The sequence below is a fragment of the Mirounga angustirostris genome, unplaced genomic scaffold (assembly GCF_029215605.1).
Source record: "Mirounga angustirostris isolate CCGP_5_RB_7025 unplaced genomic scaffold, mMirAng1.0.hap1 SCAF_4, whole genome shotgun sequence".
NCBI classification, from domain to species: Eukaryota; Metazoa; Chordata; class Mammalia; order Carnivora; family Phocidae; genus Mirounga; species Mirounga angustirostris.
The window spans coordinates 132,965,667-132,985,343 of NW_026991712.1; the positions used below are offsets into that span (position 1 = coordinate 132,965,667).

Genomic DNA, 19,677 nt, shown 5'->3' on the forward strand with positions numbered 1-19,677 from the left:
TCTTATGGTTTGTCTCCCTCTCTGGTTTCGTCTTGTTTCATTTTTCCCTCCCTTCCCCTGTGATCCTCGGTCTTGTTTCTCAAATTCCTCATATCAGTGAGATCCTATGATAATCATCTTTCTCTGATTGACTTATTTTGCTTAGCATAATACCCTCTAGTTCCATCCATGTCATTGCAAATGGCGAGGTTTCATTTTTTGATGGCTGCATAATATTCCTGTGTGTGTGTGTGTGTGTGTGTGTGTATGCCACGTCTTCTTTATCCATTCATCTGTTGATGGACATCTAGTAAGCATCTAATTCTTGATCTGAACTCAGGTCTTGATTTCAGGCTTGTGAGTTCAAGCCCCATGTTGGGCTAAATGCTAGGCATGGAGCCTACTTAAAGTAAGTAAATAAAAATAAAAATAAAATTTAGTATGTTTAAATCTGATCAAACAATTTTATTCCTCCTTCCTATTTTCTCTATCTTGAGTGGTGGCACCATTATCTACTACCATTACCCAAGCTAGCAACCTGAAATTTGTCCTTAGACTTCTTAGCTTTCCTTACCCTATGTCTGGTCAGTAACAAAACCTTGAAGATTTCTTGAACCTGTTTTTCTCCTTCCATTTTGAAACAGCATGCCGTTATCATTTCTCATTTGGATTATTGAGATAAGTTTGTAACTTACACACTGCTCTCAGAGTGATCTGCCTGAAATAGATTGAGCTGTGTAATGCCTGTGCTCAGTAGCTAAAATGTATAGAGTAATTACTACTTGTCAGGCACCATTTTAAATTAAGTACTTAATATTTAACAAATCTTTTGTGTGTTTGTGTGTGTGTGTGTGTGTGAAAGAGAGCACAAAAGCAGGGGGAGTGGTAGGCAGAGGGAGAAGCAGGCAGAAAGGAGAAGCAGGCTCCCCACTAAGCAAGAAGCCCAGTGCAGGACTTGATCCCAGTAACAAATCATTTTTATCTTCTCAAACCCTGTGAGGTTATATAGTTGACTAAACTGAGACAAAAGAGGCTGAATAATTTGTCCAAATTCAGTTAGTAATTGGCGAAGACAGGGTTTGATCAGTCTGGCTCCAAAATTTGTGTTTTAAAAAACACATTATATTGCTCAAAATATTTGTCCATTGCTTCCTGAGTAAAATACAATCTACTCAATGCGCAAAACCCATCCAAACTACTTTTTCTCATTTCTGTCTTGCTTACTTACCCCTGTATCTTACTACTTTCTCTTCATGTATTCTACTCATACTAAGTAGATACAGTACACTTGGAGTTTTCCAGCACACCACATGACTTTTCACACTATTGTGCTTTCCTCAGTCTCCTTCAACTGTTTTTTTTTGTTGTTGTTGTTCTCTTTCTTTTAGACTCCTCTGCTCAGGAACCATGATTGCTGGCACTTATCTTTGGCTACCTCAGTCTGGGTCGGAAACCCCTTCTCTGTGATTTTATGTCATCCTTTAGATCCCTTAATCATAGCCCCCATCACTCTGTATTACAACCCAATTTCTGTGTGTCTCTTTGTAAACTTTTCAAGAATGGAGTTGTTTTCTTTCATACTGCCTGATGTTCAAACATTGTTAGGTTCCTTTTTTCCCCCAGATCTTTCTGATGCTATTCAAAGATCTCAATCATTTCTAACCAAAAAAATGTATGGCCCTTTTTGAGGCTTCTTTCTCTTTAGTTAGTAATTGGTAACCATTGTATTGTGATATATAACAGTCTTTTGGCCTCCATGACAACTTGATGCTCTGGTTTTTCTTTTTTCCTTATATATTAATATCTGGCTCCTTTCTGTCTTTTTTTCTACCCCTAATGCATGTTGTTTTTAGGACTTAGTCATCAACCCTCTGATTTCTCTCTTTTTTTTTTAATCTAGTCAGAGAATTCCCGTATCTTTAACTCTGACTTCTTCCCTTTTCTTTTTGTTAATGCCCTCTGGGAACTTCCCAGTATGTAATCGTGACTGTTATTTACTGAACACTTTATTCTGTGCCAGGCATTATACTCTTTCTATATGTTATTGCCTTGAATTCTTAACTATGAGATAGGTGGTCATACATTTTGCAGGTGAGCTAAATTGACATAAGAAAATGTAATGCCTAAATTCCCACAACTATCAGGTAGTGGAACTGGGATTCCAGCTCTGTTGTCTTCAAAAATCCTTGATTTTTAACAGCTCTAATATCCTGCCTATTAACATCTTATAATATCCAAAACTACTATGAATGGGACCCTCTCCCATTGTTAACTGTTTATCTTGTTATTTATATCAGTCTTTCATTTATTGCACTTTTGTTCCATGAATTTGTCTTGGTAATTTTCCTTAGCAGTTTTTAATTTCTACTGCCACTCCCTTAGTTCCTTATTGCCAGTTCATCCTGTGGTGATACAAATTCATATTGAACAAAGACAACATGTAAGTTTTAAAATCTCACATGACCTTTATCACTATTGTTGATCTCCCTTTTGAACTTTCCACTTCACATAAATTAGTCTACTTGTGTTTTTTACCATTAATTCTCCTTGTCTAAAATACTCTTTTTATTTTTTCATTTAAATCCTAGCCCCAATCCCTAGTCTCAATTTATTGTCCATGGAAGATTGCTTTTTTCCCTGAACTTCTGTACTGCTCAGCTTTTTGTAAGCTCATTTGGCCTTTAATCATATAATACTTTATATTTCTGACTGTTATGTCTGTATGTTGTTGCTGTTTTTTTTTCTTTTTCTTCTTTCCAACTCTGAACTGTAAATTCCTTGAAGTCAGGGTTAGTTTTTATACTTCTCTTTAGTTCCCATGTTCAACATCTGGCATAATACCAGGAACATCTTAGATGATTAAACCATTGAATTAGGAGGGGGGGAAAGATGGTGGAGCAGTAGGGGACCCTATTTCAACTGGTCCCTGGAATTGAGCTGGTTATCTACCAGACCAGTCTGAGTACCCACGAAACCAGCCTGAGGTGTAAGAAGATCTGGATCTCTACAAACAGAATATCGCAGGCGGTTAGTTTTGAGGTACGAAGCGGAGAGCCATGATTCCCTAGGCAGATATCGGAGGATAAATGGCAGCGAGAGGGTGCCTGGCCGTGGGGATCCTACACCCCCGGTGAGCGACAGCCTTGCTCGCTGGGGACGGGCACAGACTCGCAGACCAGTAGTGGCAGGGAAAGGACTTTAGGGCAGCCCCCGGAGTGGAAACCCAGAGCGGTGGGGTTGCACGCGAGCGAGCTGGGAGCGGCTGGCAGTTTTAGAAGCACAAAGGGCAGAGATGTGCTCCGACCTGGAGGCAGGACTGGAAGCGCTGCGGAGAGGCACACAACCCAGGACACTGCAGTTTATAGCAGCATGGACAGAAACGGAGACAGTGTGGCCTGGAGAGCTCACTGAAGAACAGACTGTGGTCTCTCTGCTCTGAGGCAGAGGGTTGGAAATGGTCTCTTCTGCTCTGACTCGCAGAAGAGATGTGAAAAGCCGCCAGAGAACAAAAGCCCCCAAAACTGATTCCCACTGAGCCCATCCCCTGCCACAGGGGCACAGGGCAACTCTGTCCGAACAGGGTTGCCTGAGTAACAGCGTGGCAGGCCCCTCCTGCAGAAGACAGGCTGGGAAACAAGAGGCCAGCAACCCTAAGGTCCCCAGAAGACAGGTGCATCTTGCTTGGGTTCTGGTCAATAATTTGGACTCTATACATTCCCTCAAACACTCATCAACAGAATGACTAGGAGGAGGAGCCCCCAAAATAGAAGAGACTCGGAGATTATGACTTATGCTGCAGATTTACAAATGGATGCAGATATAACCAAGATGTTGGAGATGGAATTCAGGCTAGCAATTGTGAAGACAATGGCTAGAATGGAGAAATCAATTAATGGCAACATAGAGTCTCTAAGGGCAGAAATAAAAGGTGAATTGGCAGAACTTAAAAATACTATCAATGAGATCCAATCCAATCTAGATAATCTTAACAGCTAGGGTAACTGAGGCAGAAGAGAGAATAAGTGACCTGGAAGACAATATAATAAAAAGGGAAAAGAGGAGGCCAGGGAAAAACAACTCAGAATCCATGAAAATAGAATCAGAGAAATAAGTGACACCATGAAGTGTTCCAGTATCAGAATAATTGGAATCCCAGAGGGAGTGGAGAGAGAGAGAGGACTAGAAGATGTATTTGAGCAAATCGTAGCTGAGAACTTCCCTAATCTGGGGAATGAAACAAACATTGGGGTCCTAGAGGCAGAGAGGACCCCTCCCAAGATCAAGGAAAACAGGCCAACACCCCGGCATGTAATAGTAAAACTTGCACATCTTAGAACCAAGGAAACCATCTTAAGGGCAGTTAGAGGGAAGAGATTCCTTACGTACAGAGGGAGGAACATCAGAATAACATCAGACCTATCCACAGAGACCTGGCAAGCCAGAAAGGCCTGGCAAGACATATTCAGTGTACTATATGAGAAGAACATGCAGCCAAGAATACTTTATCCGGCAAGGCTTTCATTTAGAATGGATGGAGAGATGCAGAGCTTCCATGACTGGCAGAAACTGAAAGAATATGTGACCACTAAGCCGGCCCTGCAAGAAATATTAAGGGGGGTTCTATAAAAGGAGAAAGACCCCAAGAGTGATATACAACAGAAATTTACAGGGACAATCTATAAAAACAACATCTTCACAGGCAACATGATGACAATTAATTCATCTCTTTCAATAATCACTCTCAACGTGAATGGCCTAAACACTCCCATAAAACGGCACAGGGTTGCAGATTGGATAAAAAGACAGGACCCATCCATATGCTGTCTACAAGAGACTCATTTTGAACCTAAAGATACATCCAGACTGAAAGTGAAGGGATGGAGATCTATCTTCCATGCCAGCGGACCTCAAAAGAAAGCTGGGGTAGCAATTCTTATATCAGACAAATTAGATTTTAAACTAAAGTCTGTAATAAGAGACACAGAAGGACACTATATCATTCTTAAAGGGTCTATCCAACAAGATCTAACAATTGTAAATATCTATGGGAGCAGCCATCTACATAAGCCAACTGTTAACCAAAATAAAGAGTCATACTGATAACAATACGTTAATTGTAGGAGACCTCAATACTCCACTCTCAGCAATGGACAGATCATCTAAGCAGAAAATCAACAAGGAAACAAGAGCTTTGAATGATACATTGGACCAGATGGACCGCATAGATATTTACAGAATATTCCACCCTAAAACAACAGTATACTTATTCTTCTTGAGCGCACATGGAACTTTCTCCAGAACAGACCATATACTGGGTCACAAATCAGGTCTCAGCTGATACCAAAAGACTGAGATTATTCTCTGCATATCCTCAGACCACAATGCTCTAAAACTGGAACTCAATCACAAGAAAAAATTTGGCAGAAATTCAAACACTTGGAAGCTAAAGACCACTCTGCTCAAGAATGTTTGGGTCAACCAAGAAATCAAAGAAGAACTTAAACAATTCATGGAAGCCAACGAGAACAAAAACACATCGGTCCAAAACCTATGGGATACTGCAAAGGGGGTCCTAAGGGGGAAATACATAGCCATCCAAGCCTCACTCAAAAAAACAGAAAAATCGCGAATTCACCAACTAACTCTACAACCTTAAAGAACTAGAGAAAAAAAAAGCAACAAACGACGCCTAAGCCACACGTCAGAAGAGAAATAATTAAAATTAGAGCAGAAATCAATGAATTAGAAACAAGAAACACAGTAGATCAGATCAACGAAACTAGAAGTTGGTTCTTTGAAAGAATTAATAAGATCGATAAACCTCTGGCCAGACTTATCCAAAAGAAAAGAGAAAGGACCCAAATTAATAAAATTATGAGTGAAAGGGGAGAGATCACGACTAACACCAAGGAAATAGAAACAATTATTAGAAATTATTATCAACAACTATATGCCAATAAACTGAGCAATCTGGATGAAATGGAGGCCTTCCTGGAAACCTATAAGCTGCCAAGACTGAAACAGGAAGAAATTGACAACCTGAATAGGCCAATAACCAGTAATGAGATTGAAGCAGTGATCAAAAACCTCCCAAGAAACAGGAGTCCAGGGCCTGATGGATTCCCTGGGGAATTCTACCAAACATTCAAAGAAGAAATAATACCTATTCTACTGAAGCTGTTTCAAAAAATAGAAACAGAAGGAAAACTTCCAAACTCATTCTATGAGGCCAGCATTACCTTAATCCCCAAACCAGGCAAAGACCCCGTCAAAAAGGAGAATTTCAGACCAATATCCCTGATGAATATGGATTCCAAAATCCTCAGCAAAATCCCAGCTAATAGGATCCAGCAATACATTAAAAGGATCATCCACCACGACCAAGTGGGATTTATCCCGGGATGCAAGGGTGGTTCAACATTTGCAAATCAATCAATGTGATAGAACACATTAATAAGAGGAGGGAGAAGAACCATATGGTCCTCTCAATTGATGCAGAAAAAGCATATGACAAAATACAACATCCTTTCCTGATTAAAACTCTCCAGAGTATAGGGATAGAGGGAACATTCCTCAAGTTCATAAAATCCATCTATGAAAAACCCACAGCGAATATCATCCTCAGTGGGGAAAAGCTGAGAGCCTTTCCCTGAAGATCAGGAACACGTCAAGGATGCCCACTCGCCACTATTGTTCAACATAGTACTAGAAGTCCTAGCAACAGCAATCAGACAACAAAAAGAAATAAAAGGTATTCAAATTGGCAAAGAAGAAGTCAAACTCTTTTCGCAGAGGACATGATACTTTATGTGGAAAACCCAAAGGACTCCACCGCCAAATTACTAGAACTCATCCAGCAATTCAGTAATGTGGCAGGATACAAAATCAACGCACAGAAATCAGTTGCTTTCTTATACACTAACAACGCAACTGTAGAAAGAGAAATTAGAGAAACGATTCCATTTACAATAGCACCAAAAACCATAAGATACCTCGGAATAAACCTAACCAAAGAGGTAAAGGATTTATACTCTAGGAACTACAAAACACTCATGAAAGAAATTGAAGAAGACACAAAAAGATGGAAAAATATTCCATGCTCATGGATCAGAAGAATAAACATTGTTAAAATGTCTATGCTACCCAGAGCAATCTATACCTTCAACGCCATCCCGATCAAAATTCCAATGACATTTTTCAAAGTGCTGGAACAAACAATTCTAAAATTTGTATGGAATCAGAAAAGACCCCGAATCGCCAAGGAAATGTTGAAAAAGAAAAACAAAGCTGGGGGCATCACGTTGCCCGATTTCAAGCTATATTACAAAGCTGTGATCACCAAGACAGCATGGTAGTGGCACAAAAACAGACATATAGACCAATGGAACAGAATAGAGAACCCAGATATGGACCCTCAACTCTATAGTCAAATAATCTTTGACAAAGCAGGAAAAAGCATGCAATGGAAAAAAGACAGTCTCTTCAATAAATGGTGCTGGGAAAATTGGACAGCCACATGCAGAAGAATGAAACTCGACCATTCTCTTAACACCATTCACAAAGATAAACTCAAAGTAGGTGAAAGACCTCAATGTCAGAGAGGAATCCATCAAAATCCTAGAAGAGAACATAGGCAGTAACCTCTTTGACATCGGCCACAGCAACTTCTTTCAAGAACATCTCCAAAAGCTAGTGAAACAAAAGCAAAAATGAACTTTTGGGACTTCATCAAGATAAAAAGCTTCTGCACAGCAAAGGAAACAGTCAACAAAACAAAGAGGCAACCCACAGAATGGGAGAAGATATTTGCAAATGACACTACAGATAAAGGGCTGGTATCCAAAATCTATAAAGAACTTCTTAAACTCAACACCCAAAAAACAAATAATCAAGTCAAAAAGTGGGTAGAATATATGAAAAGACACTTCTCTGAAGAAGACATACAAATGCCTAACAAGAGACATGAAGAAATGTTCATCATCATTAGCCATCAGGGAAATCCAAATCAAAACCACACTGAGATACCACCTTACACCAGTTAGAATGGCCAAAATGGACAGGGAAAGAAACAACAAATGTTGGAGAGGTTGTGGAGAAAGGGGAACCCTCTTCCACTGTTGGTGGGAATGCAAGTTGGTACAGCCACTTTGGAAAACAGTGTGGAGGTTCCTCAAAAATTTAAAAATAGAGCTACCCTATGGCCCAGCAATTGCACTCCTGGGTATTTACCCCAAAGACACAGATGTAGTGAAAAGAAGGGCCATATGCACCCCAATGTTCATAGCAGCAATGTCCACAATAGCCAAACTGTGGAAAGAGCCGAGATGCCCTTCAACAGATGAATGGATAAAGAAGATGTGGTCCATATATACAATGGAATATTACTCAGCCATCAGAAAAGATGAATACCCAACTTTTGCATCAACATGGATGGGACTGGAGGAGATTATGCTAAGTGAAATAAGTCAAGCAGAGAAAGTCAATTATCATATGGTTTCACTTATTTGTGGAACATAAGGAATAACATGGAGGACATTAGGAGAAGGAAGGGCAAAATGGGGGGGGGCAGATTGGAGGGAGAGATGAACCATGGGAGACTATGGACTGTGAAAAACAAACAGGGTTTTAGAGGGGAGGGGGGAGAGGGGATTGGTTAGCCCGGTGATGGGTATTAAGGAGGGCACGTACTGCATGGAGGTATACGAAAACAATGGATCGTGGATCACGACATCAAAAACATGTATTGTATGGTGACTAACATAACATAATAAAATTTAAAAAAAACAAACCAACCATTGAATTAATGGAGTTTATTACTTTGATACTTGTCTGATTTGAGATTTAGAAAAAAAATTGATAATAAATCTTACCGATAGAGCTTAAATCACCATGGAATTATCTCGGAAGCAGTTCCTTAAAGCATTATATTGAAGAGATTTAATTTAAGTACATTAGTAATTTACATAGTTTATTGCATCTCTTATATCTTTAAAAATATGTCATTTTCCTTTTTTTCTCCCTCTCTCTCGCTCTTGTTTTTTTATTTTCTGGCAGCCGGTTCGAAGGCAGTCCCTAACCCCTCCTCCTCAGAACACCATTACATGGGAAGAATATATATCTGCTGAAAATGGAAAGTAAGTTTTTTTGTTTTATTTTATTTTGGAAAGTAGGGTTTTTGTTGTTGTTTTTGTTTTTTTTGTTCACTGGTTTTTAGAAAGAAAGGTTTGTAAAAATGTGAATATTTAAGTGTAAAATTATTTTAGAAAGAATTTTTAGTTTTGTCTGAAGTAATTCTTTTATCTTGTAATATATGGATTAAGTGTGATGAGGGAGAGAAGCAACCCCAGTTACATTTGAATAAGTTGTGGAACCTTCTTTTTACATGCTTGCTGCCATTTTATACAACCCAAAAAACTTAACAGCACATTATTCTAAGAAAATATAATGTGAGGAATTTCTCACTGCAGTTGCTGGAGTTTTTCTATTATATGTGAACTTTTATATTTTGTTATTATCCTCAGTCTTTAGCATGGCGGGTAAAGCCATTCACTGGTTTTCTACTCTTTGCCTTTCTAAGCTCATCCCCTGTCACTATCTGTTTCAGCCTGTGCCAGACCTCTTCTCGCCATCCTTACATAAGACCTTGCTTAATGTTGTATGACTGATCCTTACTAGAGTACCTATTACATTACATGGTTTGTAGGTAGTAAATACTTACTGAACAAAAGGATGATGAGTGAACAAATGGTTTATTTTGAATGAATAAATAGATTTTTTTCTAGCCAGCCCTATCAAAAAAGGTATAGTTATTTATAGAAATCTTTTTTCCTTTTGGTGGAGAATAAAATATTACCTACTTCCATGATTAGGAAGAAGTTGTCATGACTTTTTTTTTTTAATATTTAAGGATTATTATTATACTTTTCTAACTTCTCCCAAATGTTTCCAGCTTATAACAGTCTATAGTTTATATAGAATTTTTTATTCTTTACTTCTTACTGGTCAGTGCTAAGAAGTATAGACAGTAAAAGAGATTGAATTGAATAGTGATTTTAGAGATATACAATATTTTTCAACTTTACTTTTTCTAGAAATTTGCTTCATTCCTAAAAATAGTGATTATTAAAATCATATTTAATATGAAATTTGTTGACTTTGATCATTTTTTCTGAACTTCTACCTTATGTTATTTTCTTTTTTTGGTACCCCTATCTCGTTTCTTACACATCTTAAGTCCTTTTAGCATAATTTAAAATTATTTCTATTCAGAGTAAGGAAAATTAATTTATTAATGATGTCATTAGAAGTGGACAGATTCTTCATAGGAAGATGGTACCATGTAGAAAACGTTTCCTAATTTTTTGTTTTTTTCCCATTTTAGAGCTCCTCATCTGGGAAGAGAACTGGTGTGCAAAGAGAGCAAGAAAACATTTAAAGCCACAATAGCCATGAGCCAGGAATTTCCCTTGGGAATAGAGTTGTAAGTTTGTTACTAACTATACAAGTCTATGAAAGAAACTAAGAAACCCTAAAGGCTGTAATAATATTTGCATCTGAGTGTTGCATTTGAGTCCTTTGAAATGAAAAAGCAAATAGCCATTGATTTGATAGTTCATGCACCCTTCTAGACAATTTCTATTTCACAAATTATTAGCATTTTTACTATTTTAACCAGATAAATTTTTGAAGTTTTTTAAAATTATAAAAATAGTAAATGAATCCATGCTTATTATAAAAAACCTAACAGCATGGAAGTTTACAGAATAAAAATGAGTTTACTTTTACCTCACTAATAGTTAATAGGTGAATAACTGGGGTATTTTTGTCTAGATTTTTCTGTGTGTTTTTGCCTTTTTTTTTTAATTAATTAAAAAAAATATTTTATTTATTTGACAGAGACATAGCGAGAGAGGGAACACAAGCAGGGGGAGTGGGAGAGGGAGAAGCAGGCTTCCCACCGAGCAGGGAGCCCGATGCGGGGCTCGATCCCAGGACCCTGGGATCATGACCTGAGCCAAAGGCAGACGCTTAACAACTGAGCCACCCAGGCACCCCGCCTTTTTTTTTTTTTTTTTTTTTTTAATAAGATTGAGGAATAGAGTTACATTTTTGTTTTGTGAGTTTCATTTTTTCTTTTAAAAATGAGTGTATTTTGGAGTTCTCACAATAATACATTTTTATCTTTTTCTTCTTCCCTTGGTTTTTTGTAGTATTGATGTACTGTCCTTTATTTTATCATCCCCTTACTGATAAACATTTTGATTATAGTTTGTCACCATTGTAAACAGTACTGAACATCTTGAAATATATCCTTTCAAACCTGTGCTCATCAGATGTTCATTTAAAAAAATCCAATTTGTGGGGCACTTGCGTGGCTCAGTTGGTTAAGCATCCGCTCTTGATTTCAGCTCAGGTCATGATCTCAGGGTCATGAGAATGAGCCCCTCATTGTATTGGACTCTGCGCTGGGTGTGGAGCCTGCTTAAAATTCTCTCCCTCCCTTTCTGTCTGCCTCTCCCTCTAAAAAAAAATACAGTTTGGAGAGATGGGTGGAATGGGAGTGGTGGGTAGGGGCAGCTGACTGACAGAACTATAACTTCAGGCTCTCTCTAAAGTAGGGGATAAATTGAAGCACCAGGCTATTTTTCCTTCTTAGTTTCTTCCCCTTCTAATCTAGCCTAGTATATTAAAAATTAATTATCATGGAAGAAAGAAGGACTCATTTTCTACAAAAGATATACATGTCTCATACTCCTCAGTAACCAGAATTTAGAAAAATGGGTATAATGAGCTATACAGCTCTCAATCTGTAGATTAGAGAGGAAGATTGATAGTTGTGAGAAGATGTGGGAAAGGCAGTTAGCTATACCTACAAATCTGGATAATTCATCCTATCTTGGATCCAGCTGACTCAAGAATCACCAGTTTTAAGTTCTAATAAAGAAGAAAAATGTGGCTAATTGTAAGATGCTATCAATTTTATGAGTTATCCCAATTTCACAGTAAATATGTGAAAAAATGGGTACATTAGAATTTTTTTTTTAAAGATTTTATTTATTTATTTGCGAGAGAGAATGAGAGACAGAGAGCACGAGAGGGAGGAGGGTCAGAGGGAGAAGCAGACTCCCTGCCGAGCAGGGAGCCCAATGCGGGACTCGATCCAGGGACTCCAGGATCATGACCTGAGCCAAAGGCAGTCGCTTAACTGACTGAGCCACCCAGGTGCCCAAGTTCTAATAAAGAAGAAAAATGTGGCTAATTGTAAGATGCTATCAATTTTATGAGTTATCCCAATTTCACAGTAAATACGTGAAAAAATGGGTACATTAGAATTTATAAAATGTGGCCTTTATAACATTCTGAAAAAAAACAAGAAACATAGCTTGTAAGAGCCAGACAAAATATTCATTCTAGAATAAAACATAGGTCAAAAACAGAAGAAAATTCCTTGTAAATGCTATGGAAAAACGTAAAAAGTGTGAAATAAGTAAACTAGGTCATTCTAGATGAGATGATACGATAATAGAATGAAATGAAAAGGAGATTATAAAGCTAAGGAAATAAATTAAGCACTAAATAACAGTATTGCAGAACAAATACATTAGAAACAACAGTGAACACAAAAGATGGTGGCTGAAAAAATTTGATAGCTCATAGTGAATTTAATGAAAAAAGTTTAAAGGAATTAGAGAAACAGTAGTTATTGAGGACAAAGAGGGTTCAACATAAGGATCACTGGTGATCCACTTATATAGAAAGCCTCCAAAATGTAACCAAAATAGTATTCAAAGTAGGGTAAAAATTTCTCTGTAAGGAAAAACTGAATCTGTAGCATAACATTAGGTTCTAAGAAAAATCTAAGAATGATTAGTAACAATAATTATCCTGATTAAACTATTGGACTTTGATTGTAAATAAAGAAATCCAAAGGCATTCAGGCAAAAAAGAGGTAAAAACCTGGCTTTACATTTTTTCACATCTTTACATTTCTGAGACAAAGAAAATGTGATCAGGTAGTATATCTGGCTAAGATGTCATTTAGATATCAAGGCAATTGAAGAAAACATAGAAGAATTCAAAAACATAGCAGTCATATGGGTCCATTTTGAAAGAAAAATAATACTACTTGAAGATGAAATCCATTCAACTAAGAGATGAAAGAAGTTACAGTTAAAGGCTAATGTAATACTGAATTCTGGGAGACATGAAATTATAATTCAGAGGGAAAGAAGCATAAACTGAAATTTAATGCCAGCCAAATTTCCCTTTAAATATGCAAAAAAGAAACTCATTTATGAATCTGTAAGAAATCAAGGAATACTAAGAATATAAGAGCCCTTCACACATATAAAATTGACCATGAAATTCAGCCACCCAGTGAGACTAATTAAAGAAGTCAGGACTGTGTAGACCTCAGGAAGAACATGGGTATAAGCCTTTTCATTTAAAAATAGATCTAAAATCAAACAACTGTGGAAATTATGGCTTTACAATCAAATGTAAATGTTGTAAACTTTAACACACTAAACACAGTAATAAAACAAAAAATCAGGAGGAAGGAGGTGACATTTCCTCATCCTTAACATCTAGAAGTCAGTACTACTATATGAGTTTGATGCATGTACTTATAAAACAACATAAGGATATAAAGAAATCAGTTTGAAAAATGATAACATTTTTTTTTTCTCCTTCCATTTTTCAGATTATTGAATGTTTTGGAAGTAATAGCTCCCTTCAAGCACTTTAACAAGCTTAGAGAATTTGTTCAGATGAAGCTTCCTCCAGGCTTTCCTGTAAAACTAGGTAAGAGGAAATTTACATGTAATTTCAGTGTCTATTAGAAATATGGAGCTGTTTACTAACATTTAATAAGAAATGTGTTTTGAAGGAAAATGATTTTCTAGTTGCTTAGATTTTTATAAAGTTTTTCTGTGATTACATGGATCAAGATTCATGTTTTATCAAATATGTAAAGTGCCCAATGAGAGTTCTAATTCTACTGGATTTAAGTTAAACGTAAGGGATATGCAAATATTTCATACGAGAGGGTATGGATGAACTTATAATGCACTGTGATAATGTCTTCTAATGTCAAATAGGGAGACTGGATTTTAGTCCAAATTTTTAGCAGATTTTTGAGTTTCTGAACAGTGGGGATGTTTCTGGGATCAACAGTCACTGTTCATAGGTAAAGTAATACTCATATATTTTATTTTTCAGTCTTAAATGTTTAAACTTAACTTCATCTTAAGCAATGATCTTTAAGAACAGTTAACTCCCATTTTTGTGCATATTTATCTAAGTATATCAGAAAACTGGGAACAAGAGACTATTAAAAGATTCTTTAGGAGTTTAGGCTTAGATTTAGCATTAAGCTTGAGGAGAGCCTTTACTACCACCTCTACTCTATTTGGATGGTATTAAATATGTCACCAAATATTTAATCAGTGCGTGCTATATGCCAGATGCTTTTCTAGGGGTGAGACAGACAGTAAAAGTGTCTGTCCTCTTAGTGTTTACATTCCAGTGGGAGAGAAAAATAAATGTATAGTAAATTTAACCTTTATTTAATCTCTCAGATGGATTTTACTTTTTAGTCAATGTTACTGAAACCACATTTCAGAATAATTAGGCCAAAATGCTTTTCTCACAGAAATAATGCTTTCATTACTAAAAAGCAAACATGACCTTTTCAACTTTACAACCTTGGAAATAAGGAATTTGTGGGTTAAAGTGGATTTTAAAACATTTCAGAATGTCACTATAGATTCCCTTTGTGATGAAAAAGTACTGGGGGGCGCCTGGGTGGCTCAGTTGGTTAAGCAACTGCCTTCAGCTCAGGTCGTGATCCTGGAGTCCCAGGATCGAGTCCCACATCGGGCTCCCCGCTCGGTGGGGAGTCTGCTTCTCCCTCTGACCCTCTCCCCTCTCGTGCTCTCTCTCACTCTCTCTCTCTCAAATATATAAATAAAATCTTAAAAAAAAAAAAAAAAGTACTGGAAACCCGGTGTCTACTTGAAGAAAAATCAGCATAGATATACAATATCTTTACAACACCAGAAATGATTTGAAAACTAAGCAATCGAGATGTGTGTTTGAGTTATGGGTCGGGATCATTATGTGATCATTTCTGCAGAAGCTAAAATCCCACTGTAATTTTCTATAACCAGAAAATAGTTGAAGCATTGGACGCTCTTCTAGGTACTGTATTTAAAGTGCCAAACTAAAATAGTGGGCAGGGATTGAATATATGAGAGTTTCAAACTATCCCAGCATTCACATCTGTTTAAGTCCCCAAATATCTTTTTAAGTCCTAACCCCCAGTCAAACCCCACAATACAATATAGATTTGTATGCAAAAGAAATATTTTGATTATGTGAAAAGGAAAAAAAAAAGTCTACAATACTTCTTTGCAGGCATTTCTCTAATGTAGAACCACATTCTTAACAAGGGATTGATAATCTTTTGCTTGCATACTAAAGTTATTGGGAATTTATCTTTCTCTCTTTTGTCTTTTTGTCCTTCTTTTGAATTAACCCTGTAAAACTCTAGCCCTGGGTCTGTTTAATCTTCCATCATTTCTGTTTCTGTGCTCAGGCTTAAAAATACAATTGAAGGGAAAATTATAAAAATTTAGAAATTGTTAAGATAATTATGTTTTCAAAATCAGCCAGAGCTTTAAATGCTAATTATGAATAATCTTTTCTCTTTTTGCTTCTCCTTCCATTCTACTCAAAGGCTAAATTTGAACCTCTTTTACCAGTCCCCAGCTTCTCCCACTACTTCCTTCCACAGTCTAAGCAGATGATTTTTGCTTCCTTAGTTACAAAAAAAGACAATCAGAAATGAGACCTCCCTATTACTCCCAAGCCCCCATACAGACTTTTTGTCCCAAGTCCCACCTTTTCATCTTTCCTATCTCAGTGGAAGTGGTACCCCTCTTCTTAGCTTGAATAATCTCTTCATTTATACTATGGATCTGTTCTCGCATCTCTTTTAAGAACCTTGCTCTCCCCATATTTTTCTTTTATCTTCAAACTCCCTTCTCTCCTGCTTTTTCTCTCTTAGCTGTTAGGCTTTGTTCAGGTCTTTCTCCTTTTAAAATTCAACCAACTAAATAAAATAACCCCTTTAACTCTTCCCTACCCAGCACTTGCCTTTAATCTTTGTTTTTCATAGCTTGGCTACTTGAAAGTCTAGTTTTATATCTCCATTGTTACTTTCTATGTGCAATTTTTTTGTAAAGGGGAGAAGTTGAAGGGACATAAAGGGAGACAGAGTTTTTCTACTTCACTTGAACTTCTAAAATGATGACACTAGAAGACTATGATACGTTTTATATGTGTACACACACACACACATATATATAATATATAGCTAAAGAAGCTATACAAAGAGGTGCATTCAAAAACACTAGATAAATGAAATGAAAATGAAATTCTAAAATAATTAAGTAACTTATAGGAAGGTAAGAAAAGAAAACAAAGAAATGAAAAACAGAGACAAGTAAAAAAAATGTCAGACTTAAGTCTTAATATGTAAATAATTCCATTAAATGTAAGTAGTCTAAATAGACTATATAAAAGGTAGAAATTGGCAAAACAGATTAAAAAACATGACCCAAATATATATTCTCTTCAAGACACTGCCTTCAAATATGATATTGAAAGCAAAAGGATGGAAAAGAATGTTTCATTTAAACATTAATCAAAGGATAACAGGACTAGCTCTCTTAATGTTAGATAAAGTAGATTTCAGAGCAAAAAAAATTACCAGAGACAGATAGGGATATTATATAATGATAAAAGGATCAATTCATGAAGAATAGCAATTCTAAATGTATATGCACCAAACAAAAGAGCTACAAGGCAGGTAAAACAAAAACTGAAAGAAATGAAAGAAAAATCTACAATTATAATTGGAGACAGTTGATATAACAACTAGACAGAAAATCAGGATGGATATACAATATCTTTACAACACCATAAACTAAAGCACCTAATTTGCATTTACCCAACATTAGCTAAATACACATTCTTTTCAAGTGCCTATGGAAGATATACCAAGATAGGCCATATCCTGATCCGTAAAACAAACCTCAATAGTTGTAAAAGAGTAAAAAAATCAACCATAATAGAATCATACTAGACAACAGTAGAAAAAGAAGAGCAAAATAAGCCTAAAACCAACAGAAAGAACGAAGAGAGTAGAAATCAGGGAAAGAGAAAACAAAACAAATCTAGAACATCAATGAAGCAAAGAGCTGGTTCTTTGAAAAGATTGATAAAATCAAGAAATTTGCAGCAAGAGTGATAAAAAGGGAGAAAACACAAATTATCAATATAAGGAATGAAATGGGCTAGCACTACAGGCCCTACAGAAATCAAAAGGATAATAAGTACAATAAGGAATGAAAGGGGGAGAAAAAGGCATTCAGAGCAGAAAGAAAGAAAACCTTCTCTGTTTGCAAGAGACATGATTCTGTAAGTAGAAATCCCAACGATTCTACCAAAAACTAGAATTAATGAGTTCTGCAAGATGGCAGGATACAAATTAAACATGTAAGAATCAATAGTATATTTCTGTATACCAGCATTGAACACATAGACACCAAAATTTAAATATTAAGTACTTTTACAATTGCTAAAAAAATACTTAGGCATAATTTTAACTAAACGTACATTATTTGTATGTTGAAAATTGTATAACACTAATGAAAGAAATGAAAGGAAGATCTAAACAAATGGAGAGATATACCATGCTCATTGATTGGAAAATTCAACATAGGAAAGATGTTAATTCTCCCCAAATTACTATACAGGTTTAACACAGTTCTTGTCACAATCCCAGTAATATTTTTTTTGTAGATATAGACAAGATTATTTTAAAATTTACATGGGAAGGCGAAGAATCTAGAATATCTGTATTAGTTTTATGGGAATGCCATAACAGAATACCACAAACTGAGTGGCTTAAACAACAAATTTATTTTCTCATGGCTTTGGAGGTTAGAAATCTGAGCTTTCTCACAGCCTTCTGAGGCTATCCATGCCTCTCCCCTAGATTCTGACGATTTTCCTTGGCTTATAGAAGAATCACCCCAGTCTTTGCCTTCATCTTCACATGATGTTCTTGCTGTGTGTCTTCAAATTCCCCCCACTTTTGTAAGGACACTGGCCATTGGATTAGGGACCACTATAATGGCTTTTAACTTGATTACTTCTGCAAATTGCAGACCCTATCTGCAAAAAAGGTCACATTCTGAAGTACTAGAAGTTAGGACTAGAACATATTATTTCTTGGAAGGGAAAGAATTCAACCCACAACAATAGCCAAAACAATTTTGAAAATGAAGAATAAAATGTGAGTAGTCTACTCAATTTCAGTATTTATTATATAGCTATAGTAATCAGGACTGTGTGGTATAGGCTGGGGGATGAACATATAAATCAAAATAACAGAACAGAGAATCCAGAGATAGACCCTCATAAATATGCACAACTAATTTTTTATAAAGATGCAATAACTGTTCAGTGGAGTAAAGATAGCCTTTTCAACAAATGATGCTGGAGCAATTGGACATCCAAAGGCAAAACAAGGAACCTCTACCTAAGTCCTGCAGTTTATATAGAAATTAACTGAAAATGGAACAGAGACTTGAATTTAAATGTTAAATGTAAAACTATAACACTTTTAGGAAATAAACAGAAAAAGCCTTAGGGATATCGGTTTAAGCAAAGACTTCTTAGACTTCACACCATAAGCATGATCTATAAAAAGAAAAATCAACGAATTGGACTTCATCAAAAGTGGAGACTGCTCTGTGAAAGACCAATTAAAAGAAAGAAAACACAAGAACTTTTAAAACTCATCAATAACAGAACAAACAGGCCCATTAGAAAAGAGCAAAAAACACAGACATTTTACCAAAGAGGATATATAAATGGAAAATAAGCACATGAACAATGTTCAGTATTATTAACCATTAGGGAAATACAAATTAAAACCACAATATCACTTTATACACCTAACAGAATGGCTAAAATAAAACATGTGACAACACCAAATGTTTGTGCAGATGTGGGAAAACTGGATCACTCATTATGGGTCAAATTTATTTGTAGTAGCTGCGAACTAGAAACAACCCAGCTGCTCATTGCACATTCTCTTTATCGCTTCCACTCTTACTATGTTTATTTTTGGTATTCATGTTGTTAAATCTACTGGATACTTTTCTGTTACCAAGATTTGACTCTCTTTTTGTAGAGTCCTTGTCCCAGTGAATGATAGTTTTTCTTCAGATTTCCTCTGACTTCTTTGATAGAGTTCTCCCTTGATTTTCTTCCTGCCTGTCTTGCTGCTCCTTCTGGAGCACATTTCTCCTTTTACTCTTGTCAGCCTACAATGTAATGTATTCTCATTACATTGGCTAAAACTTAAGCCAAAGCATGTTACTACTCTGCTCACAGCCTTCCATTGGTTTTCCCTTTCATCCAGAGAAATAAATAGCCAAAGACTTTTTGATCTAAACCCCATGTGATCTCAGTGTCTATCTCTCCCCTGACCCCTTCTCCTGTTCATCTCCCCTTCACTTGGCTGTTAGCCACACTGGTCTCTTAACTGTTCCCAGTATACACCAGACACTTTATTTTTCAGGGCGTTTGTACTTGTTCCCTCTACTTGGGATTTTTTTGCTC

At 36.4% G+C, this 19,677-nt stretch overlaps 1 protein-coding gene across 2 annotated transcripts in view; it reads left to right on the plus strand.

Annotated features, from left to right (window-relative positions):
- Positions 1 to 19,677, plus strand: part of ANKRD13C (ankyrin repeat domain 13C) — a 94,759-nt gene that overhangs the window by 71,069 nt on the left and 4,013 nt on the right. For both annotated transcript variants that reach the window (XM_045897418.3, XM_045897417.3), the window contains 3 exons: positions 9,034 to 9,113; positions 10,361 to 10,459; positions 13,682 to 13,782. In XM_045897418.3, coding sequence (XP_045753374.1) covers positions 9,034 to 9,113; positions 10,361 to 10,459; positions 13,682 to 13,782 — 280 coding nt within the window. The remainder of the gene's footprint in view (positions 1 to 9,033; positions 9,114 to 10,360; positions 10,460 to 13,681; positions 13,783 to 19,677) is intronic.